Genomic DNA, 18,282 nt, shown 5'->3' on the forward strand with positions numbered 1-18,282 from the left:
ACTACTTTTCAAAATTACGTTTGAACAGTTTTTGTGAGAAAAAAAAGACTTCATCATCGAGCTTACATAAGCCTGCAATTATTGATGGTATTTATTTTTTCTTGCAAGTTGGTAAGGGAGAACAGTTCTCATCACATGTATTTTGGTAAAATAAAAGGATAATAGAACATCCATCATGCAACATCAACATAATGAATATTAAATAAGGATGTAAAAAGGCAAGATTAATCCACTCTATAATACGGCCCCACCATGAAAAGTACGATGGGGAATCGCTGTTTGTCAAATTGCACACTGCCTAAACTTAATTATTTAACAATTTCTTTGTTTCTTGTAAAATTCTGACTGATTGCCCTCATATTCCAGCCTACCAAGCTATCTGGATCCAACTATAAGTATTTTTAGGTAAATAGAATTATATTGTAATTTCAAATAAAAAACACTAAAATTCCTTTTAATTACAGGTGAAAGACACCTTTAAATCGTGGGCCGTATTATATAGTGTTACTAATTTCTGAGCTCATAATTGCACAGTTCAGGAAACCAATGATGAGTTGATAAACAAGAAAAAAATTCTGGAAAAAACCCCCCTGAAATGCTCTTCTGTTATGTTAGTTACAAATATAAAACAATGTACATACTAAAAGCTGTTCACAATACAAGACACTACACAAATATACAAAATGTAAAAATAAAAAAAATCCTCCAGTTTAACGTTGTCAAACAACTGCATACAGCATTTCTGTTGCACTACTACCAACAATAAGGCATCAATTAGAAAAGACAAAGAGAAACAAAGAAAAAATGACGACAAAGCTTTCTGAGAAAAAGTGTGGCTGAACTGATAAGCTAAAAAGTATTGGTGATGCAGTAAACAGTGTTCAGATCCATAATCTGTAGGAGATCCTGCAGATGTGTTTTCATGGCAAAGCTGTATGCGTAATTTTGTTTTTTGGTGCCTGCAATACCCCCAACTACCAACAGAGGGCCGAAACATGAAGTGTGGACATTATTCATCTTCCAATTTAAGATAATTTAAAAAAGCAGACTGCAAACAAAAATATATAACAAAGACCCGACTTTACTGGAATGGGAATATTTTCATTCAGATACAGTACACTGGCCTTGTTTTTCACTCCATAAAGACTGCATTGTCCCATCCTCGGCCACAGTTTTAGCACACCATGATTTTTAAATGTCACATTTAAAAGTTTTGGATCCAGTTAGTCACAACGCACATGTGCAACCACAGCAGAAATAACCACAGAAACCAGCTGCATGGTCACATGGTAGAATGATAAACAAAACCATGTTGTGCTCCTGTCATAACACTGAGATCTAAAGAGAAGAAAATAATTTAAACGTGAAGCTCCTGGCATTTATTTTTCCATTTTAATTAGGATATGTCACTTTACTGACACAGTGTTCACAAATAAAAAGATCAATGTAAAGATAGCAATTTTATTAATTAAGCGTAAGGTTCACCTCTGTTCTGTTCTGGGCTTTTTAGTTGAACAAGTCGTAAACCAAGATTCTTTACGAATATGGCCCTCGGTGTCTAAATTAACAATGATAATGCATCGGTTATGCACAGATAACCAGTTTCAACATCACTTACATACAAACACAAAACAAATGGATAACATATTATGGCTATATGCAGCTTTAGAACAAGGCACAAAGGTAAGATAAATATCTGTGTGGAAACACCGGGAAGAGTGGAGCAGCATTTTATGCCCTTTTGGAAAAAAATCATTAACACTAACACACTGCAGATAGTCGTCATATGTGGACCAGCAGGAGATGCTGGCTTGGAGTCTTTGCAGGCCAGGATTTAGCGATTGCTCCTGATGGCTTCCTTGGCTGCCAGGATGAGCGGGGTGAGGCTGGATAGAGGCTTCGCCACCTTCAGGAATGGATGCTGAATGGAAAAAAGTGGATATGTGAAATTTTATAAGTTAGGGGGTGAACTTAGATAACGGTGTACATAATTCACTGAAATGCATAAGAAAAAAAAAAATCTAGATTCAACATTTAAAGACATCTTGAATTTGGGTCGGATGAATAGGTCTTTTCTACCTGCAGCAGCTGTCTGCCTGACCCTCGTTTCTCCACGTCCATCTCCAGACAAAGGTTAAGGAAAGATCTGAACACAGGAGACAGCTTCTCTGGGTTCTGTAGCTCAGGGGTCCCATTGGTGGCGATTAAATACAATGCCTAAAACCAGGATAATGGCAAAGTAAGAAATGTAGGGCAAAATATTTTTAAGCACTAGTCTTTAAACACAAATGTAATTTCTTATAAATTGGATTGGGACAGTCAAAACACCAGATTTTTACCTTCACGGTTATTGTGATAAATTTCACATTATTGAGGTTTTTTTAAAGCAATAATGCTATCAGTTCAGTTATTTCCTATCTTTGCTTACTGTGTGTAATCTTTTGTGGAAAATCAGTAAAAACTGCCATAACTGCACAGAGCTGGATTGGATAGAAGCCAGACTCCAGTCATTACAGCCCTGCTATGAGCTCTGTAAGCCTTTCATATTTGACCAAAACTGCAACAATAACATGCTTGCGCTGACACATGCTTAGTGATAAGAAGGTGTAATGTTCCCCATGTTCATCATTTTACTTTAGGAAAGATTTTCCCATAAATTACTGTGCAAACAAAGAGAATCATCAACCTCAAGGTGGTGCTATAGGAAAAGTCAGAATTCTTCATTAAGGAATTGTTTTAAAAAAAATGTTCCTGTCCATCTAGTAGATGCTGTCATATTTTTAGGTTTAAGTGAAGTGAAAAAGCGAACATCTATCCAAAAATAGAGGATCGCAAATGTCATCAGGGTTCAGCGTCTCAGCCACGAGGTTATAATGTAATGGTTTTCCATTCGGTAGTTGCTGAGGTATTTTAGCCTGGATCAACACGGTTGACGTACTGACCAGCAGAATGTGCACATTTCCATCCACAGAGCTGTGACACATGTTCTATTTCCAACATCTTAAATGTCAGGATTTTCTCCTTTTTCTGCATTATTTCATTCTGAAAAAAATAGACTAACATTTCCTTTTTTATGATTTTCAAGATAAAACTTTAACAAAAAACTTGCAGCTTAAATCTCAGGTTCACATATTGAACCTGTAGTGGAGGTATTAGTGTAGGTAACTGTACAAACATCACAACAGGCATTGCTGCTCCTAACACACACTCACCCTGAGAGGATTTTCATTTAGGTATGGAGGCTCTCCCTCCACCATCTCTATGGCCATAATCCCCAGAGACCAAATATCCACTTTGGGTCCATAGGCTTTCCGGGTTACTACCTCTGGAGCCATCCAGTAGGGTGTACCCACCATGGTGCTGCGCTTGCTCTGCTCTGGGGTAATCTGAGCACAGAAACCGAAGTCAGCTGCAAAGAGAGAGAAAAATAAATTGAGATTAGAAGAAAAAGCAGTGTGTTGTTCTGTTCGAAGTATATTATCAATCCGTGGATGTGTACACATCTGCGTGCGTTCTCACTCACTGAGTTTGACTGATCCGTCCATCCCAAGGAGAACGTTGTCACTCTTGATGTCCCTGTGGATGACCTGGTTTGCATGGAGAAACTCCAGGGCCTGAAGGACCTGAACGTATGTAGGTAGGAAGATTATAATCCACCAAAATTGCAATAGACAAACTGTTTTCATTAGCTCGGCTGTCTGAGAAAGATCCTACCTCTCTGCAGACAGCAGCAATTTGAGCTTCATCCATACAGGTCTCTGTCACAACATCGGTTAGCGACCCGCCGGCCAGGTATTCCATTACCACGAAAAGCTCGTCTCCAACAAGGAAACTATAAACACGCACAGACGGTCGGATTTACAGAGCGGTCCACTCACAGCTGGTGTTGTGAGGTGTATTGTATGTTTTTCTGTGCAGCATGTTACCTGTCTACGAAGTTGACAATGTTGGGGTTCTTCAGCTCCTTCATGACCAGGATCTCATTGATAATTAGCTCCTTCTTTGGCTGCTTCTGCAAGTTGATTTGTTTGATGGCAACCTGCAGAAGACAAGATATTGTACATTTGCTTCAAAACACACACAAAACCTATCTGAGCAATCACAAGGTGCAACTAATTTTTTCCTGAATTTGGACAGTCAAATCTAGGAGATGTAAAATTGTAAAAACAAAAGAAAAAATAAACTGCTTTGTCAGCCATAACTGCAATATGAAAAATGTATATTCTTCTGATAAGGACTAAATGCTGGGGTTTGAAGTCTTGGCACAGACCCGGTAGTGTACTTGTACTATTAAAACACAGATTAAACAAATTTCATTAGCGATGGCTCATTTTTATCAAATCTCTCAGCTAGCAATGAGTGCGACAGCCAGCACGCCCAAGACTCGGCAGCATAAACCGCTGTAGGCAAGGACAAGATTAAAAGTATGATAAGCTTTCTGGTTTCCAGCTGTAGTCTGAGATTGATTGATTAATCACAAGATTCACAAGTTGCAAATGTTATTTGCAACTTTTTACATCAGAAATCTCTATAAGCTAATTCAGCAGAATGCCAGAATCATGAAATTCGATATCGAAATTAAACAAACTAAGTTTAATACAGTCAGTGAAGTACCACGTGTGGCTTTTGTGATAAGGCATATCAAAGTGTGTGCTGTGAAAAAAAGCATTTTTTTCCACTGTGATCTCCTAATATCTTCTTGGGGAAAAACCTACAGGGTGACGGAAACAAAACAGCAATATTGCAACATAGTTTAGTGCTTCTAACATATTAAAACTAGTGCTGTCAAAATTATCGCGTTAATTGTTAAGATCAACGCGAAATGTTTAATGCATTAAAAAAATTTAACGCTGATTTTGTTTTTTTATTAATTTCCTGTAATCTAAGACCTTTAAATTCATGAGCACCTCTGGAGGAGGGGGCAACAGTGTGCTATGCTGGCGTTTGGCCTGACAGAAATGATTAGAAGAAGAAGAAGAAGTGACACCATGCTACTATCTAGCTAACACTAGCTAACACACGCAAGCATGGACGAGGGCGGACTTTTGGGTGGAAAGTTTCTCTTTAAGAAGTTGCCTGATGGCTTGTTGGACAAAACGAGAGTAAGATGCACAATTTGCAACGCTGAATTCAAGTACCACAGAAGCAGTTCATCACTAGCGTATCACCTGAGAGCAAAACACCCAACTGAATCCACCTCTACGGGACCTCGCCAGTCTACGCTTCAGGAGTATGGTGCTTGTGGACGAATAACAAAAAATGTGAGAGAAAAGGTAACCAATTCCTTGGTTGTTTGGATAGCTAAAAACTGCCGACCAGTTAGCATAGTAGAAGATGATGGACTGAGAGAAGTCATTCGTGCTGCATCAGGAGATGAGTGTTACAATCTGCCCTCGAGAGGAACCATTGTGTCGAGACTGCACACTTTGTATGGGGACCAGAGGGCTCAGCAGTCCAGCAAGCTTGTGCAAGTAAGGAATGTCGCTCTCACCGGAGACCACTGGACTTCGGTGAACAACGATAATTACTTAAAATATAAAGAATAAAAAAATATAATTGGAGCCAGGCTATTAATAAAGTAATTGAGATTAATCGCAATTAATAACAGAAAATTGTGAGATTAGTTAGTTAATTTTTTTTAATCTATTGACAGCACTAATTAAAACCACTGAAACTAAAGTGAGTATGTGCTGCGATTGTGTTTCTCTCACCTCAAGTAACTTCATGAACTAAAAAAACCCCACCAGAATGTGTTTCATAATATATTAATAACTTGTAAATAAATAATTAAATAAATAAATCCCAATCCAACTTCATTCTGAAAACTGAGGTAAATGTGAGGTAGACATTTTGGTAGTGGCTCCAACACTTACCTCTTGCCCTGTGGCAACATCGATGGCTGTGTAAACTGTGCCAGACGCTCTAGAAGTGAAAATTTCAACAATTACTGTACATAATTTATTCTACTAAACTTGTCATTTTGAACCAGCAACTTGCTACACATTCTCACATTTTTCAGTATACACAGTGGCCAGAATTAAAACTCACCCCTGACCGATCTTGTCATAGCGAGTGTATTTCTTCTTAGGATCTCCAATGCTCACAATCGTTCCTGAGAATCAGGAAAAAATAAATAAAGTGAATAGTGCTTCACCAGAGCCAAAAATACTGTTGGGCTGTGATTCATGATTTTTAGTGTGTGGGTGCTTTGCATACTTAGTTTTTCCATGATTTCATCATCAGTCATCTTTCTTGGCGTATTGTTCTGCTTGTCAGCTGCCTTAGAGGTGGCATTTCCAACTGGAGCTGGGATTGGTTCAACTGTCTTCGTGTACATCTGACACACACACAAAAAAATAAATAAATAAATAAAACAAACAAAAAAAACCCCATGAGTCCTGAATAAATACTAAACTTCGACTGAACCTGCTAGCAATTTTGACTATTAAATTCTTACAATATATTTATTTTAATTTACTGTCTAGTTTTAGTTGTGAAAACAAAACATCAAACTCACTGATTTCGTGTGTTCTGGCCGTGGTGCCACGATTGGTGGCGGCGAATCAGCTTCATCGTCGTCGTCGTCATCCTTGCCTGATGGGGAGGTTGCAGTACCCTGCTTGCCTGGCTGCAACAATAAACGCATAAATAGCACTTTAGTCTGAATTTGCTGATGCAAATAAAGGCAGTGAATAAAAGTAGGAAAAAAATGAATGGAGCTACTCACCGACTGTGATCCTTTGTCTGAAAGAGACAAAATAATTCAAAGTTTAAGAACAGAAAAGTGAGCCTGCACCAAACCGTGCTTTTATTTATCTGCTGAGAAAAAGAAAACTAACCCGCGCCAGAAAAACTGAGGTATTTCTGTTTTCCACTGGTGGAGTCGAAGAACTTGAGAACATCAAGGACGGCCTGAGGATTTTGTTTCTGTTCTGATTTACTGATGTTGGAAGTTTGAAGGAGACGGGCCCACTGCTCTGGCATGCCCTGCACAAAAAGACCCACAGATACAATTTTTTACAGTGAAGAGTATTTCATGCAGCTGGACATCCATTCTTTTTTAGCCAGTAGTTCCTTTCTCTCACTCTTACTTCCTTTAGCTTATGTCAATAATCTCTTTTTGAATAAAACAAGAACAAAAAACAAAAAAAAAGTCACCCGTCTTCTGACTTCCAGTTTTCAAGGGTTAAAGAATATAATACTTATGCTGACTCCACACAGAGGAGGGCATGAAATATTGCACGCCTGACCAAGAAATCTTACAGCAGCACAACAGGAAATTCCTGGGACTTTCCATGGCTCGTCACAGTGGAATCACTGGATCAACTTCTCTGGAAGCTCAGCTCCAGCTCTAGTTACACATGAGTGCACCAACCACCAAAAAACATCTAGAACATTTCTGAGTGAAGCTCCATGTGCAGGGGTCTTACAGTCAAATGCATGCTACAAATTCGTCTTCTTTTTTTAAAAATCTCAGACAGCTGCAGCGATCTCATCTTGTCCCAGCAAGCACTGCAGCTGACAATCTCACAAGTTATCTTATTTACAGCAAGTATTTCCTAAGTGGAGATTTACATGGTAAACAAAGCTAGTCCAAATAAACCAGATCTTACAGAGATTAACAGTAATAACTTTTGCATACCACACTGAACTAACTGACAAATCTGAAGTTAGATTGCTGACATACCTAACCTATAATGGACTGCAAGTAAAAGATGTAATGCGATAATTGCATCTTTTACACAGCGACAGTAACTTTTAACTGCTTGCCTAGTATAAATCAGAAATCACTCCAATTATTAGATACTGAACCTGTAATTAACATGCTATAATAGGATTAATGCCTAAAATGTTTACATTAACAAAATGAATCAGGTAATTTAGTTTCTGCTCATACTACTGACTCTGAATCCACATAAGCACATATTAATAAACCAACTATGTTTAGAAATTATTTACTATTAAAATTTGCCTGTTCAACCTGCTCACGTCAAAATGCCTCTCGATGGAAAATCATAAACTGATAAACAATTAGACCAAATAAATATATGATGTGGCACTGAGGAATGTAAAAAGATGACAGCATGCAGAGATCTCAGCTGTCTAATTAAGGGCTTTTTGCAGTGCTGGTGAAACTGGCACTGCAAAACCCGTCTCGCTTTGTTAGCCCTGTGACTGACTGCTAAGTGCCAACGATGGACGGATGGATGAAAAAAAAATTGACAACACAAACGTGTTTATTTTATTTTCATCTCATCATTTAACATTTTATCAATGAATAAGAAAAGCCATATTTTAATCAAGCCTGATGTTTACTCAAACATAAAAGAAGCATTCCCAGACTCTTCCTTAAAGATATGATTACAGTTCATTAATTTAACACTCGATGTACTCTGAAGATACCTTAAGCCAAGGTATCAGTGAGATCAGTGCATGAATTAAAATCTCATTTTGCAAGTGAACACTGGTCATTGTTTAAGGTACTTACCGTGAATTCTCCAGTAACAGCATCAAAACCCACATGGATGGTGTGTTCAAAGTCTGATGGGGAGGAGATTTCAGGTCTGTCCTTATCCCGGTCCTTTTTCTTGCCTGCTGCAGACAAAGGTCAGAGGTCAAAGTTACATTCTTCCATGGCCACTCGTGTGGTCTTTTATTGTGGTACTGTGCAGTATATTAAATGTCTGGGTTTACTTATGTGTGTGTGCTCCACGTCTCACCTTTCTCTCCAAAGATGGAGATGATCTTGTTTCTAGGCTTCTTCTCCTCTGGTGCAGACGGAAGTGGCCGAGAGTTGTGATTGGTCGATTGGGCGTCTTTGACTCCTCCTTGGCTGCTCATCCTGACAGGGGGGGCGGGGGGCTTATCCTCACACACTCCGCTGTCACACATCTACACTCACCTCGACCTGCAGAATCAGGGTCCACAAATTTAACAGACATCCAGAAAAATCCACAAATTTCACAAACATCCAAAAAGCGCAGTGCACACTAAAACTGCGGTCCTCTTCTTCCTGTTTTTTCACATGTCGCAATACTTCTATTGCACGTTAGGCCAAGCTGTTAGAGAGAAATGGTTGCTGCTTCGAATAAAGCTTAGCATACGCCACACACAGAAAAAGAAGTAGCCAAACAATACATTTAGAAAGAAAAAAAAAAAACTCACACAGACATAACTAATCCATCCATGCTGCAATGTGAGAATCGGCTCTGACTGTTGGAGCGAAGGGAACCAGCCAAATGTGAACAGGAAGCAACGCTGAACGGCAAAGTGACGTGCTGAGTCGGTTACAAATGAATGAGGAAGGAAAGCAGACAGAAAGAGAATAAGAGTGCGCAAATGAGTGTGACGCCAAATGGTATGACAAGTGTATAACAGGGGAAAAGACCAGCCCTAAAAAAGGGCCTGATCAGGGTAGTAGGGCCTAAAAACAGTGTTCAGACTGAACTTTAGAAGTTTGTTATTCCTTTCCTTATTTAGTTATATACTAGTCAAAAAAATAAATACATTTTATGTCATGAAATGTGTTTTCAACCTTTGTTTTGGTATGTCATTATAATCTCATAGAGAACCCAAACATATTCTGTTAGTTTGTTGTTTCAGTCAATTGGGTTTTTACTTTTTACCAAACACAAATGAACTCACTTGTGCAATTCAGAACTGGGTCAGTTTAGCACTTTATGTTGTCTTCAGTGCCACTGTGACTGACTCACATTAAAATCTGGTATTGGCATGTTGGCATGCTCAGACCGTTGCTGGTGGAATTCTGACTGGACAAAGCTACTGGGACGAGGTCTTCTAACCTATACTTCTGCCATTCATTCTGGATGACAAGCACATCCAGACACTTCCTGGCTAGCATTTAGTCTTGATATACCTCCTACTGAACACGCCTGAGATATGGCATGATGATATGTTCATTAGGGGCAGCCACGGCCCACGCCCACTGAACAGCTGCAGGTTGCATTCATCCAGTAATGGAGAGAAATTTGAGGAGTCCATGCACAGATAAAAGACAGTTTGGATCACATTCAGAAGAGGCTATACCATATATTTTCCATCATCAATATTTGAATAATATAGTGTCTATTTATAAAATCCATTTAAAACACAAACATGTTTCTTTTACATGTTGGATGGTCAAATTAACGACTGCCAAAGTCTCAAATGTTCAAGTACCTCCAGTGAGGCAAAAGCTCAGGATTCAGACTGTTCTAAGCACACCGTTTCAGACAGTTTCTGTACTCTTAGATCTGCATGATGTCAATGAAAGCACATGTCCTTATATGGTCATCTCAGACACACAAGTTGTCAGCACAGAAACCTTCTATTTGCAAGAAGCAGCCAATCAGAATAACGTTTAATGCTTCAGACAGAAGATGACCAAGGCTGTATATAATATAGATTAGCATTATTTTTAACTGTGAGTGATGCACTCAGAAAGTTATGCTGTTGAAGAATTCAAGAATATTAGTATTATAGAAAATGGGAGTAAGCAGAGGTACTGTACTTGTTAGGGCTGTTACGCTATGACAAAATATATCGGATGACGATATGGTAACATCCGTCGTTTCAAATTATACATTATCGTTTGCTTTGTTGTGTTGCAAAATACACTGTTTATGGCAATATTTTTTCACCAGGGCACAGAGAATACCAGCATAACCAGTGAAGAGGAGGCAGAACCAAGTAGCTCCAAACAGAAGGAACAGTGAAAACAAATCAAGGCCCTTATTCCTAAACGAGGGGCTACCTCTGTAGCATTGACATGGTTTGGTTATGAAAAGTCTGACACAAACCAGAAAACTCTACTATGCAAATTATGCCGCAAACCAGTCCCCACCAGACTCAAACATGACAAACCTCTTCTACCAGCTACGCAAGAATTACGTGAAAGACTATGGAGAGAGTTTACAGATGAGAAAGAAAAAAAACAGCCATCAGGTGCTCAAAATAAACCTTAGACTCAAATGTTAGAACAGGCTTTTCCTCGCAGCAGTTTCATGCATCGGTCAAAACACTCGACTCCGGGTACACGACGCCCAGCTGAAAACACTTCACACAAGTTGAGTTGCACGAGATGCACAGAATTTGGTCATATCGCACAGCCCTAGTACTTGTTTATACATCCATGTTTCAGTTTTCAGGGAACCTCAGAAAAAAATTAACTTTTCTTACACCACCACATCTGAAATGCACTGTTATTAGATACTTTTAAGATCAATATTTTGCATAAAAGACCATCTCTTTAGAAATAGTGTGCAATAACAAACAAACAGGGACTAGAAATTGATGTAAGAAACTTTGTTTTGCTTCTTTATTGGCATGTACAGCATGATCATTAATCATTAAGCATCTCTTAATCTGTTGCATGAATAAAGTCCCAAACTATATAAAGCAACAACCAATGTCCGTATTTAACATGTGGCAAGTGCAAATTGCAGCTGTATTTTCTGTCCACCCCCCAAGTACATCTGACACATTGGTGCATTCATGCGTGTACCTAAATAGTCTTTTCACTCACCCACACATGCACAGACACATGTATATCATGAGGAGGCACTCCTAACCATCTAACCATAAAGAAGTGGCAAAAAACTAGCCAATCCAAGGCACAGTAGTAGCCGGCGAGAAAAATGTTTGCTTGGAGAATCACAAAAGGTCATTTCAAACGCTGGCTACAAGAGTAAAAAGTTTCTTAGTCATCTCTGAATTGTATTAACAACATAAAATTGTCTTATATATTAAGATATTTATCGTAGGGCCAATCTTCTTATGCTCAAAATAGTCAATTATTTTGGTCCCAATTTAAACACTACCACTTCTTACTTCCCCATAGGTACACATACTTGGGTTTATCCTAATATGGTGAAAACTGAGATTGCAGACAGACACGCGCAAACACAGAAACCCTGAACCTCAAAAGCACCTTTTAGGCTCTTGCAAAGCAAGAAGTTCGATCGGCTCTGAGCTGCTGCTTGCATTCTTGATGACATCACAGACAGGAAATAGGAAGCAAACAGAGGTTTCCTCACTTCCTGCGTCTGACCGCAGATGACACAGCTCGTACTAAAACAATATAACAAACGTGGCTCAGCTAGGTATACCTATGACCTCTTCTTTACACAGAAACCCTCCCCCTTGCCATAGAAGCTCTGCAGACTTGACTCGGTTGTAAAGTAAAATCAAAACACAGAAACTAAATCACTGGATTTCAACACTGATCCATTTCCATGATACATTAATCAGAGCCTTTGTGGGTATAAAATTAGTTCTATGTAACAGCCAAGCCCTCAGGCCCCAACATGGATACAGGCTAACATTTAACTGTCAAGGCTAAATACTTCCCTTTCTGCATAATGTCTGAATCACTGTACTGTAGGTGAGAGGCTTTCTCCTCTTCAGAGTGACTCAATGGATGGCTGTGTGTTAACTCTAGTTGGTTTTCACACTTTAGGTCAAGCTTTCTATTGTGGCAAGAGTAACATCAGCAACAAAGTCCACAAAAGTCCACCCACTCAAAATGAGGCACCCCCCTTATGCTCTTTAAGCCCTGAAATCTCTTTAAGCTGTGAGCACTAACCTGTTTTGTGCTTCTTCTGCCCCTCAGAGAAGACCAGGTAAACAATAAAAACTGCTGTACTCCTAGTGGATCTGTGCACCTCTTTCTCTGGTGCTCATTTATCTACTTAGCTCTCGCCCTTTTCCTTATACCCCTCTCTCTATCTTTTCACCCTCACAGGGCAGGTCTTAGCAGGCTGCCTCATTCCTCAGTTATCCTAAAGTGGACAAGTGTATTCTTGCCCAAGCGGGAAAAACTAGACTCCATCCATCGTTGATATCCAATTCCACAGAAAATGTGTGTGTGTGTGTGTGTGTGTGTGTGTGTGTGTGTGTGTGTGTGTGTGTGTGTGTGTGTGTGTGTTGGGATGAATTTTGGGAGCAGGCTGTTCAGGCTGAGACACGTTGTCTCTCTGTAGGAATTCCATAGCCTGCAGGGCTGCAGCAGGAGCTGGGTGTGTTGCCCTGTTCATCACAAACACACAAGCCTTGTGCATACCTCACACACACACATTCCCTGCCCTAAAACACACCCTCCTTCTGCCAATAGACGCTTCAATAGAGCATTTGATCGTGTTTCATGTAGCTTTGGGGTAAAACATAATAGGGTGGAGGTAAAATATCAATATGTCAGTATCACACTGCTTCCTCTTGCGGTACAATAATAAAACACAATGGTTAGGAAGGACAGCCACTATAAACCCAACAATCTGACGTACTAGAGTTACTGCTCATTCGTGGTGGAACTTCTCAAATGAAAAAGAAAGTGAAAAAGTGAAAAGAAGTTCTAGTACAAAAAACTCACAAGGGGAAAGATATCAGCGGAAAACAAATCAGCATACTAATAATCTGACATCTTTTCTTCCTGCCTAGCAGCTCCATTTTCAGCATTCCTTTATCCAGTATATCGCCTACCTTTGCACATGTATAAACCCTCTCACCCTTCCCTCTTTAACTTAATCTTCAAACCATTAAACCTGAGCTATACCTCTGATGCACTCATTTCTAATCCTGTCCATACCGGTCCCTCCCAGGAAAATTAGCATCTTTCGGTTAATCTCACCATCTCTAAGCAATCGTATTGATCGCATCATAGCAGGCCGCGCTACCATCTTGTAAATCAACCCTTTCACTCTTGCTTCTTTCCTTCTGTCATAAATCACTCTCAATTCTTGTCTCAACCTGCGCTTTCTTCTTCACTGTCCATTGCTTTGCATGGTTAAACCCAGGCATTTAAACTCACCCACCTTCACTACCTCTTCTGCTTGACCTCAACTGTCAACGTGTCCATCACCATCGCAAACAAGAAAGGGCTCAGTGCAGATCCCACCTCGACCTTAAACCCATCTGTCACTCCTCACCACTGTCTCGCTGTTCTCCTACATGTCCTGCACCACCCTCGCAAACTTCTCTGCCACTTCCTGATATAGTAATACAGTTCCTCTCTTGGCACCTTACCATATGCTTTCTCTAGCTCTATAAAGCGCAACCCCTGACCTTTTCTATACATTTCTATCAACACTTTCAAAGTAAACATTGAAGTTACAATCACAGAATGGCTGTATTACAATACCAACACTATTGTGGGCAACATGCAGTGACATTGTGGTGAGTCTCACTCCTAGCATAAACTGTGTTTGCATTTAGCTTTAAGCCTTTCAGCATAGCTTCAGGTAGCTGCTATTAGCATTTGCATTGTGCAGACTACTGAAACACACGGTGCACTTGTGTGTTTTTTACATGGCGGCATTGAGTACTGTAGAAATAATAATTTTAGACAACAGCCCAGGATCTAATGGTATTGAGCTTGCAATGATGTGAAACTGAAACAAAGAGAAAACTTTCACATTTAAGAAGCTAGACCCAATTGTTTTGCTTTTATGCTTTAAAAAAAAAAATACAAAATTATTAAAACTAGTCAGGTTTTCTTTCACCCAATCACCTAAGTTTTTAATTGAGCAGTTATTTCAGCTCTATTGAAATATGTTGCCTTTAAAATCCCGCCAAGCCAGCAACATGCCTGTGCCTATACCATTTCTATTCCTCATTCCCCACTCTCTCACTACATCAGGGTACTTTCTATTCTCTGTGGTTGGCTGTGATCAAGGGAAGCCTACTTCCTCATCCTGGAACTCCCTGAGCCACAAAGGGTCACAGGATCACTCTAGCCAACCAGAGAGCGGAGAACGCGGCCAGCAAGATGTTTACAGGAAGTGGACAACAAGTCTTTTGTATTCAGCTTCTATAAAAGGAAATTCTGTGGAGTACTTCCTGGAAGGAGTGATAATGAGTGATGGAAGGAGTGATGAAGCCATGCACACACACACAGCTTTCTTCCATCTTCCTTTCATTCAGTGACATAAATATGCAGAAACATACAGTTAGATGAGAAATCACACATTTATGTGCACCACACAGACACACACACACACACACACACACACACACTGCATTTACGTTCTTCCTCTTCCCATTTACGTTCCTTCCCTGACCGTAAGTCTGACAGTAAATGAAGCATATACCCACATATGCCCAGCTGCACACCCACAATGAACACCTTATCCTGTTTTTCCAAACAGCTACTTCACCCCCGTGTCAACAGTTTAATGGCTCAAAATAATCAACCTGCAAGCAATCTGAGGGCTTTAGGCTTTGTATCAGGTACAGAACTAAACTCACAAATCAAAGTCGCAATGTTTTAGCTTCCTGCTCGACTACAAAAGTCAGTGTGGATGGAGAAATGACAGGCACAGATTTACAGATGTATAACACTTTTTGGCAAGCCCGGGTCACGTGACGCCCACATTGCTCCGATTTTCCAGGATGAAAGTTGTTTTGGCAAACACCTTTTAGAAAAAGTCATGTTTAGCTCTTGTTTTAAAAAAATGTCTAGAACTGACTATTTATAATTATCTGATTCATTTTTATACAGTCAGAATTGATCACGTGCTGGTTTACAGTGCAATGTCTACAAGTTTGTTAGAAAACTACTAAATTCGTGATTGTTCTTTATCAATTTTAATTAGAAACAACAACAAAAATACGTTTAAATGTCACAAAAATGCACTAATTAGGTTTAAATTTGACTTAAGTGTGTGATTTCTCTGCAAGTACAGGCTGTATTCATTTAAAGTAGGGCTGCCACAAACGATTATTTTGATAGTCGACTAGTCACCGATTATTTATGCGATTAGTCGACTAATCAGATCATCATCCACTGGACATAAAACTACAGCTTATTGCACCAGCAGCATCTGCTCTTATATAACTATCATTAGCTTACAGCTTTAAGCTTTTAAGGTGCTAATTAAAAATAAAGACAAGATGATAGTTTATTCAATTTTAATGAAATTTGCAGATTGTTTCGGTAAAGTTGAATAAACTCCTTGCTATCTAAAATATAACAGGACACCGGAGTATATTCTCCAGCATCTCACACTTCTGATAATCAGCTGTCTGCTTGACGTTTATTCAGCTGTGTAAAAACTATAACTTTAATCTCAGCCAAACCGATTTACTCAGGAACAAATAAAATACTAAAAAAAAAAAAAAAGCCAAACAACAACATTTTTAATTTATCTAAGTGACTCATATATATTTAACCTGAGTCGCGAAAGACAACGGTGGGTTTGAAAACAATTTGCCGGGAGTCCGGTGTTCTCACGGCGCTAGTGACCTAGCCCCCGGCTAGCTATCGAGCTAGTGGGTAACAGACGTCTCCGAAAACGTCGGAGCGCTTTTGAAAATATGTGGTGTCCTGATAAACTGAGCCGATATTTGAGGTTTACACAGCTACATTCTCGCCTGAAAATATGTTAAACGTTTATTTTGTGACCCAGAAAGAATAATAAGAGTAATATTAAAACTAACTAGCTACCGCCATTGTTGGAAACTAAGCTGGGCCGCGCTATGAATTCTGGGACACAGCTGCTTCTTCTTCTTCGGGGTTTAACGGCAGCTGGCATCCTTGTACATGCAGTGCTGCCATCTTCTGTTTCAGTCCGTTATTACACTCTTAAATCCTGCTATTATTCCTGCGTCTTTTGCGATCTTACAAAGCTTCAAACGACACGTCGACTATTAAATCAGTCGTCGACGATTTTGATAGTCGACGTAATCGTGACTAGTCGACAAATCGTGGCAGCCCTAATTTAAAGTCCATCTTACTTAAGTTAAAAATGTGGTCCTACAGATATAAACCACATTCAAGAGTGCAACTTCAACACCTCACTCTCGGTACCGTCATTACTAAAGCAGGTTTTGCTTATTTATAGACTCATTTTTGTAGAATACATTCCAGCGGTTTGTGTGAACACAGTCCCTGTAGACTGACATCACTTGGGTTAATTATTATATTGCTCTGACAATATGACAATGTGGCGAAGCCAGCCACAAACCCAATTCACACTGGTATTTTGCCTCCTGTACTTTATTACAGTTTTTTTTCAATCTCATCTAGTGATCAGTATGATCTAGTGCCTTCTCAGTAATTATGGAAGGAGATGCTATCCGGTTTGGGTGCTTCCTGTGCCAGAAAAAGATCTAACCGAAGCAAAAATGTTTAAGACAAGTGTTGCACTGACTAGTGAATGAAGAAGTCTTAACTTACCGGTTGCTCTCAACCGCAAAACTCAACCGCACTCCGGCCAAAACTACCGAAACTCCGCCCCGTGTCTGTTTGTTTTCAGTCCGTTTAAAGCCCCGATTTGACGCTGAGATTTCACGACAGTCCTCGCGGGTGCGAAAAACGAAGCCGTCTTTTATCACGCTACAGTTTGCCTTCTTTTCTCTCCCCGAGTGTTTTCAACTTGACTCCGTGCTCGGGCCGGGGAGGAACCTGACGGAGAGGAAGCGAAACAAACCGAGCAATCGGAACCACGCGGCTTCCGTAGTGTTTTTAGGGCAAAACTCAAAGGCGCGTAAACGCAGCTCCTGCGCAACATCCGTGGCAACCACACCGGAAACAACAGATCTTTAATTTTCAGAATAATACCAAAAAGGGCTGTTCTGATGATATAAACGTATTAATTTCTTTTTTTTAAAAAGGTGTTGATTAACTCATTCATAATTCTAAAACCTGGCACAATGATCAAAAACAAGAATTAGAATTTATTTTGTGGTTTTTGAAAAAAATGAACCCAAAATATACTGTCATTTGTTGTATTTTCTATGGTTAATAAAATATATTGGACTAAAATTATGATGAGATATTGAGCTGTCACATTAACAGTAAACGGATGTGTAAAGTAAAGTACTGTCTAGATCAAAGATTCAGGTTTTGATCCATCCCCCATTTTTTCATATTGTAAGAAAAAGGTGAAATGGTTTCTTTTAATTTCTTTAAAAATGCCATCAGGAATCGTTCTCCATGTTTCTTGAAGGACTTTCATGGCTCCTCTTTGGATAGTGGTAGATGATCCCACACTTTTTCAATAATGTTCTGGTCCAGGCTCTGGGGAGGCCAGCCCATGCTTTCTAGATGGTATTATTTGGTGGCTTAAAATCGGTTTGCACTTTTTTGTGTATCATAATTCTATAAATTTTGACAAGATCACCTGTACCACTGGGGACCAACACGCAGATCCTCCACTGTATTTTGCTGGTTTCGTTTCTGATTTCCTCTGTAGAAGTAGAGGGAAAAGAAAATATGTAGGCCCCAAAGCATGGTGGAACCTGTCAAGTGATGTGTATTATTTGGGTGTTTGGTTTTGGTGGTGGTAA

At 39.6% G+C, this 18,282-nt stretch overlaps 1 protein-coding gene across 5 annotated transcripts; it reads right to left on the bottom strand.

Moving 5' to 3' along the window:
• Window positions 1-859: 859 nt before the first annotated feature.
• LOC147306948 (serine/threonine-protein kinase PAK 2-like) lies at window positions 860-17,474 on the bottom strand. 5 transcript variants are annotated; one of them, XM_086274554.1, is made up of 15 exons: window positions 17,171-17,474; window positions 8,721-8,908; window positions 8,489-8,592; window positions 6,840-6,987; window positions 6,728-6,744; window positions 6,518-6,628; window positions 6,217-6,337; window positions 6,049-6,112; window positions 5,874-5,922; window positions 3,927-4,039; window positions 3,715-3,832; window positions 3,524-3,623; window positions 3,213-3,409; window positions 2,080-2,217; window positions 860-1,921 (listed from the first exon to the last, which is right to left on the bottom strand). In XM_086274554.1, exons 2-15 carry the CDS (start codon window positions 8,890-8,892, stop codon window positions 1,835-1,837), a joined length of 1,539 nt encoding a protein of 512 aa, XP_086130680.1. In that variant the 5' UTR covers window positions 8,893-8,908; window positions 17,171-17,474; the 3' UTR covers window positions 860-1,834. The 5 variants fall into 5 exon arrangements, with proteins under 5 accessions (XP_086130680.1, XP_086130675.1, XP_086130678.1 ...); XM_086274549.1 differs by having other exon boundaries at window positions 8,489-8,595; XM_086274552.1 differs by lacking the exon at window positions 17,171-17,474 and adding an exon at window positions 13,809-13,931 and having other exon boundaries at window positions 8,489-8,595.
• Window positions 17,475-18,282: the final 808 nt, after the last annotated feature.

This window comes from Aulonocara sp. 'chitande type north' Nkhata Bay, linkage group LG19 (genome assembly GCF_057382095.1).
Source record: "Aulonocara sp. 'chitande type north' Nkhata Bay isolate Kocher_YH1m ecotype deep benthic linkage group LG19, A_spYH_male_GT1.1, whole genome shotgun sequence".
Lineage (NCBI taxonomy): Eukaryota > Metazoa > Chordata > Actinopteri > Cichliformes > Cichlidae > Aulonocara > Aulonocara sp. 'chitande type north' Nkhata Bay.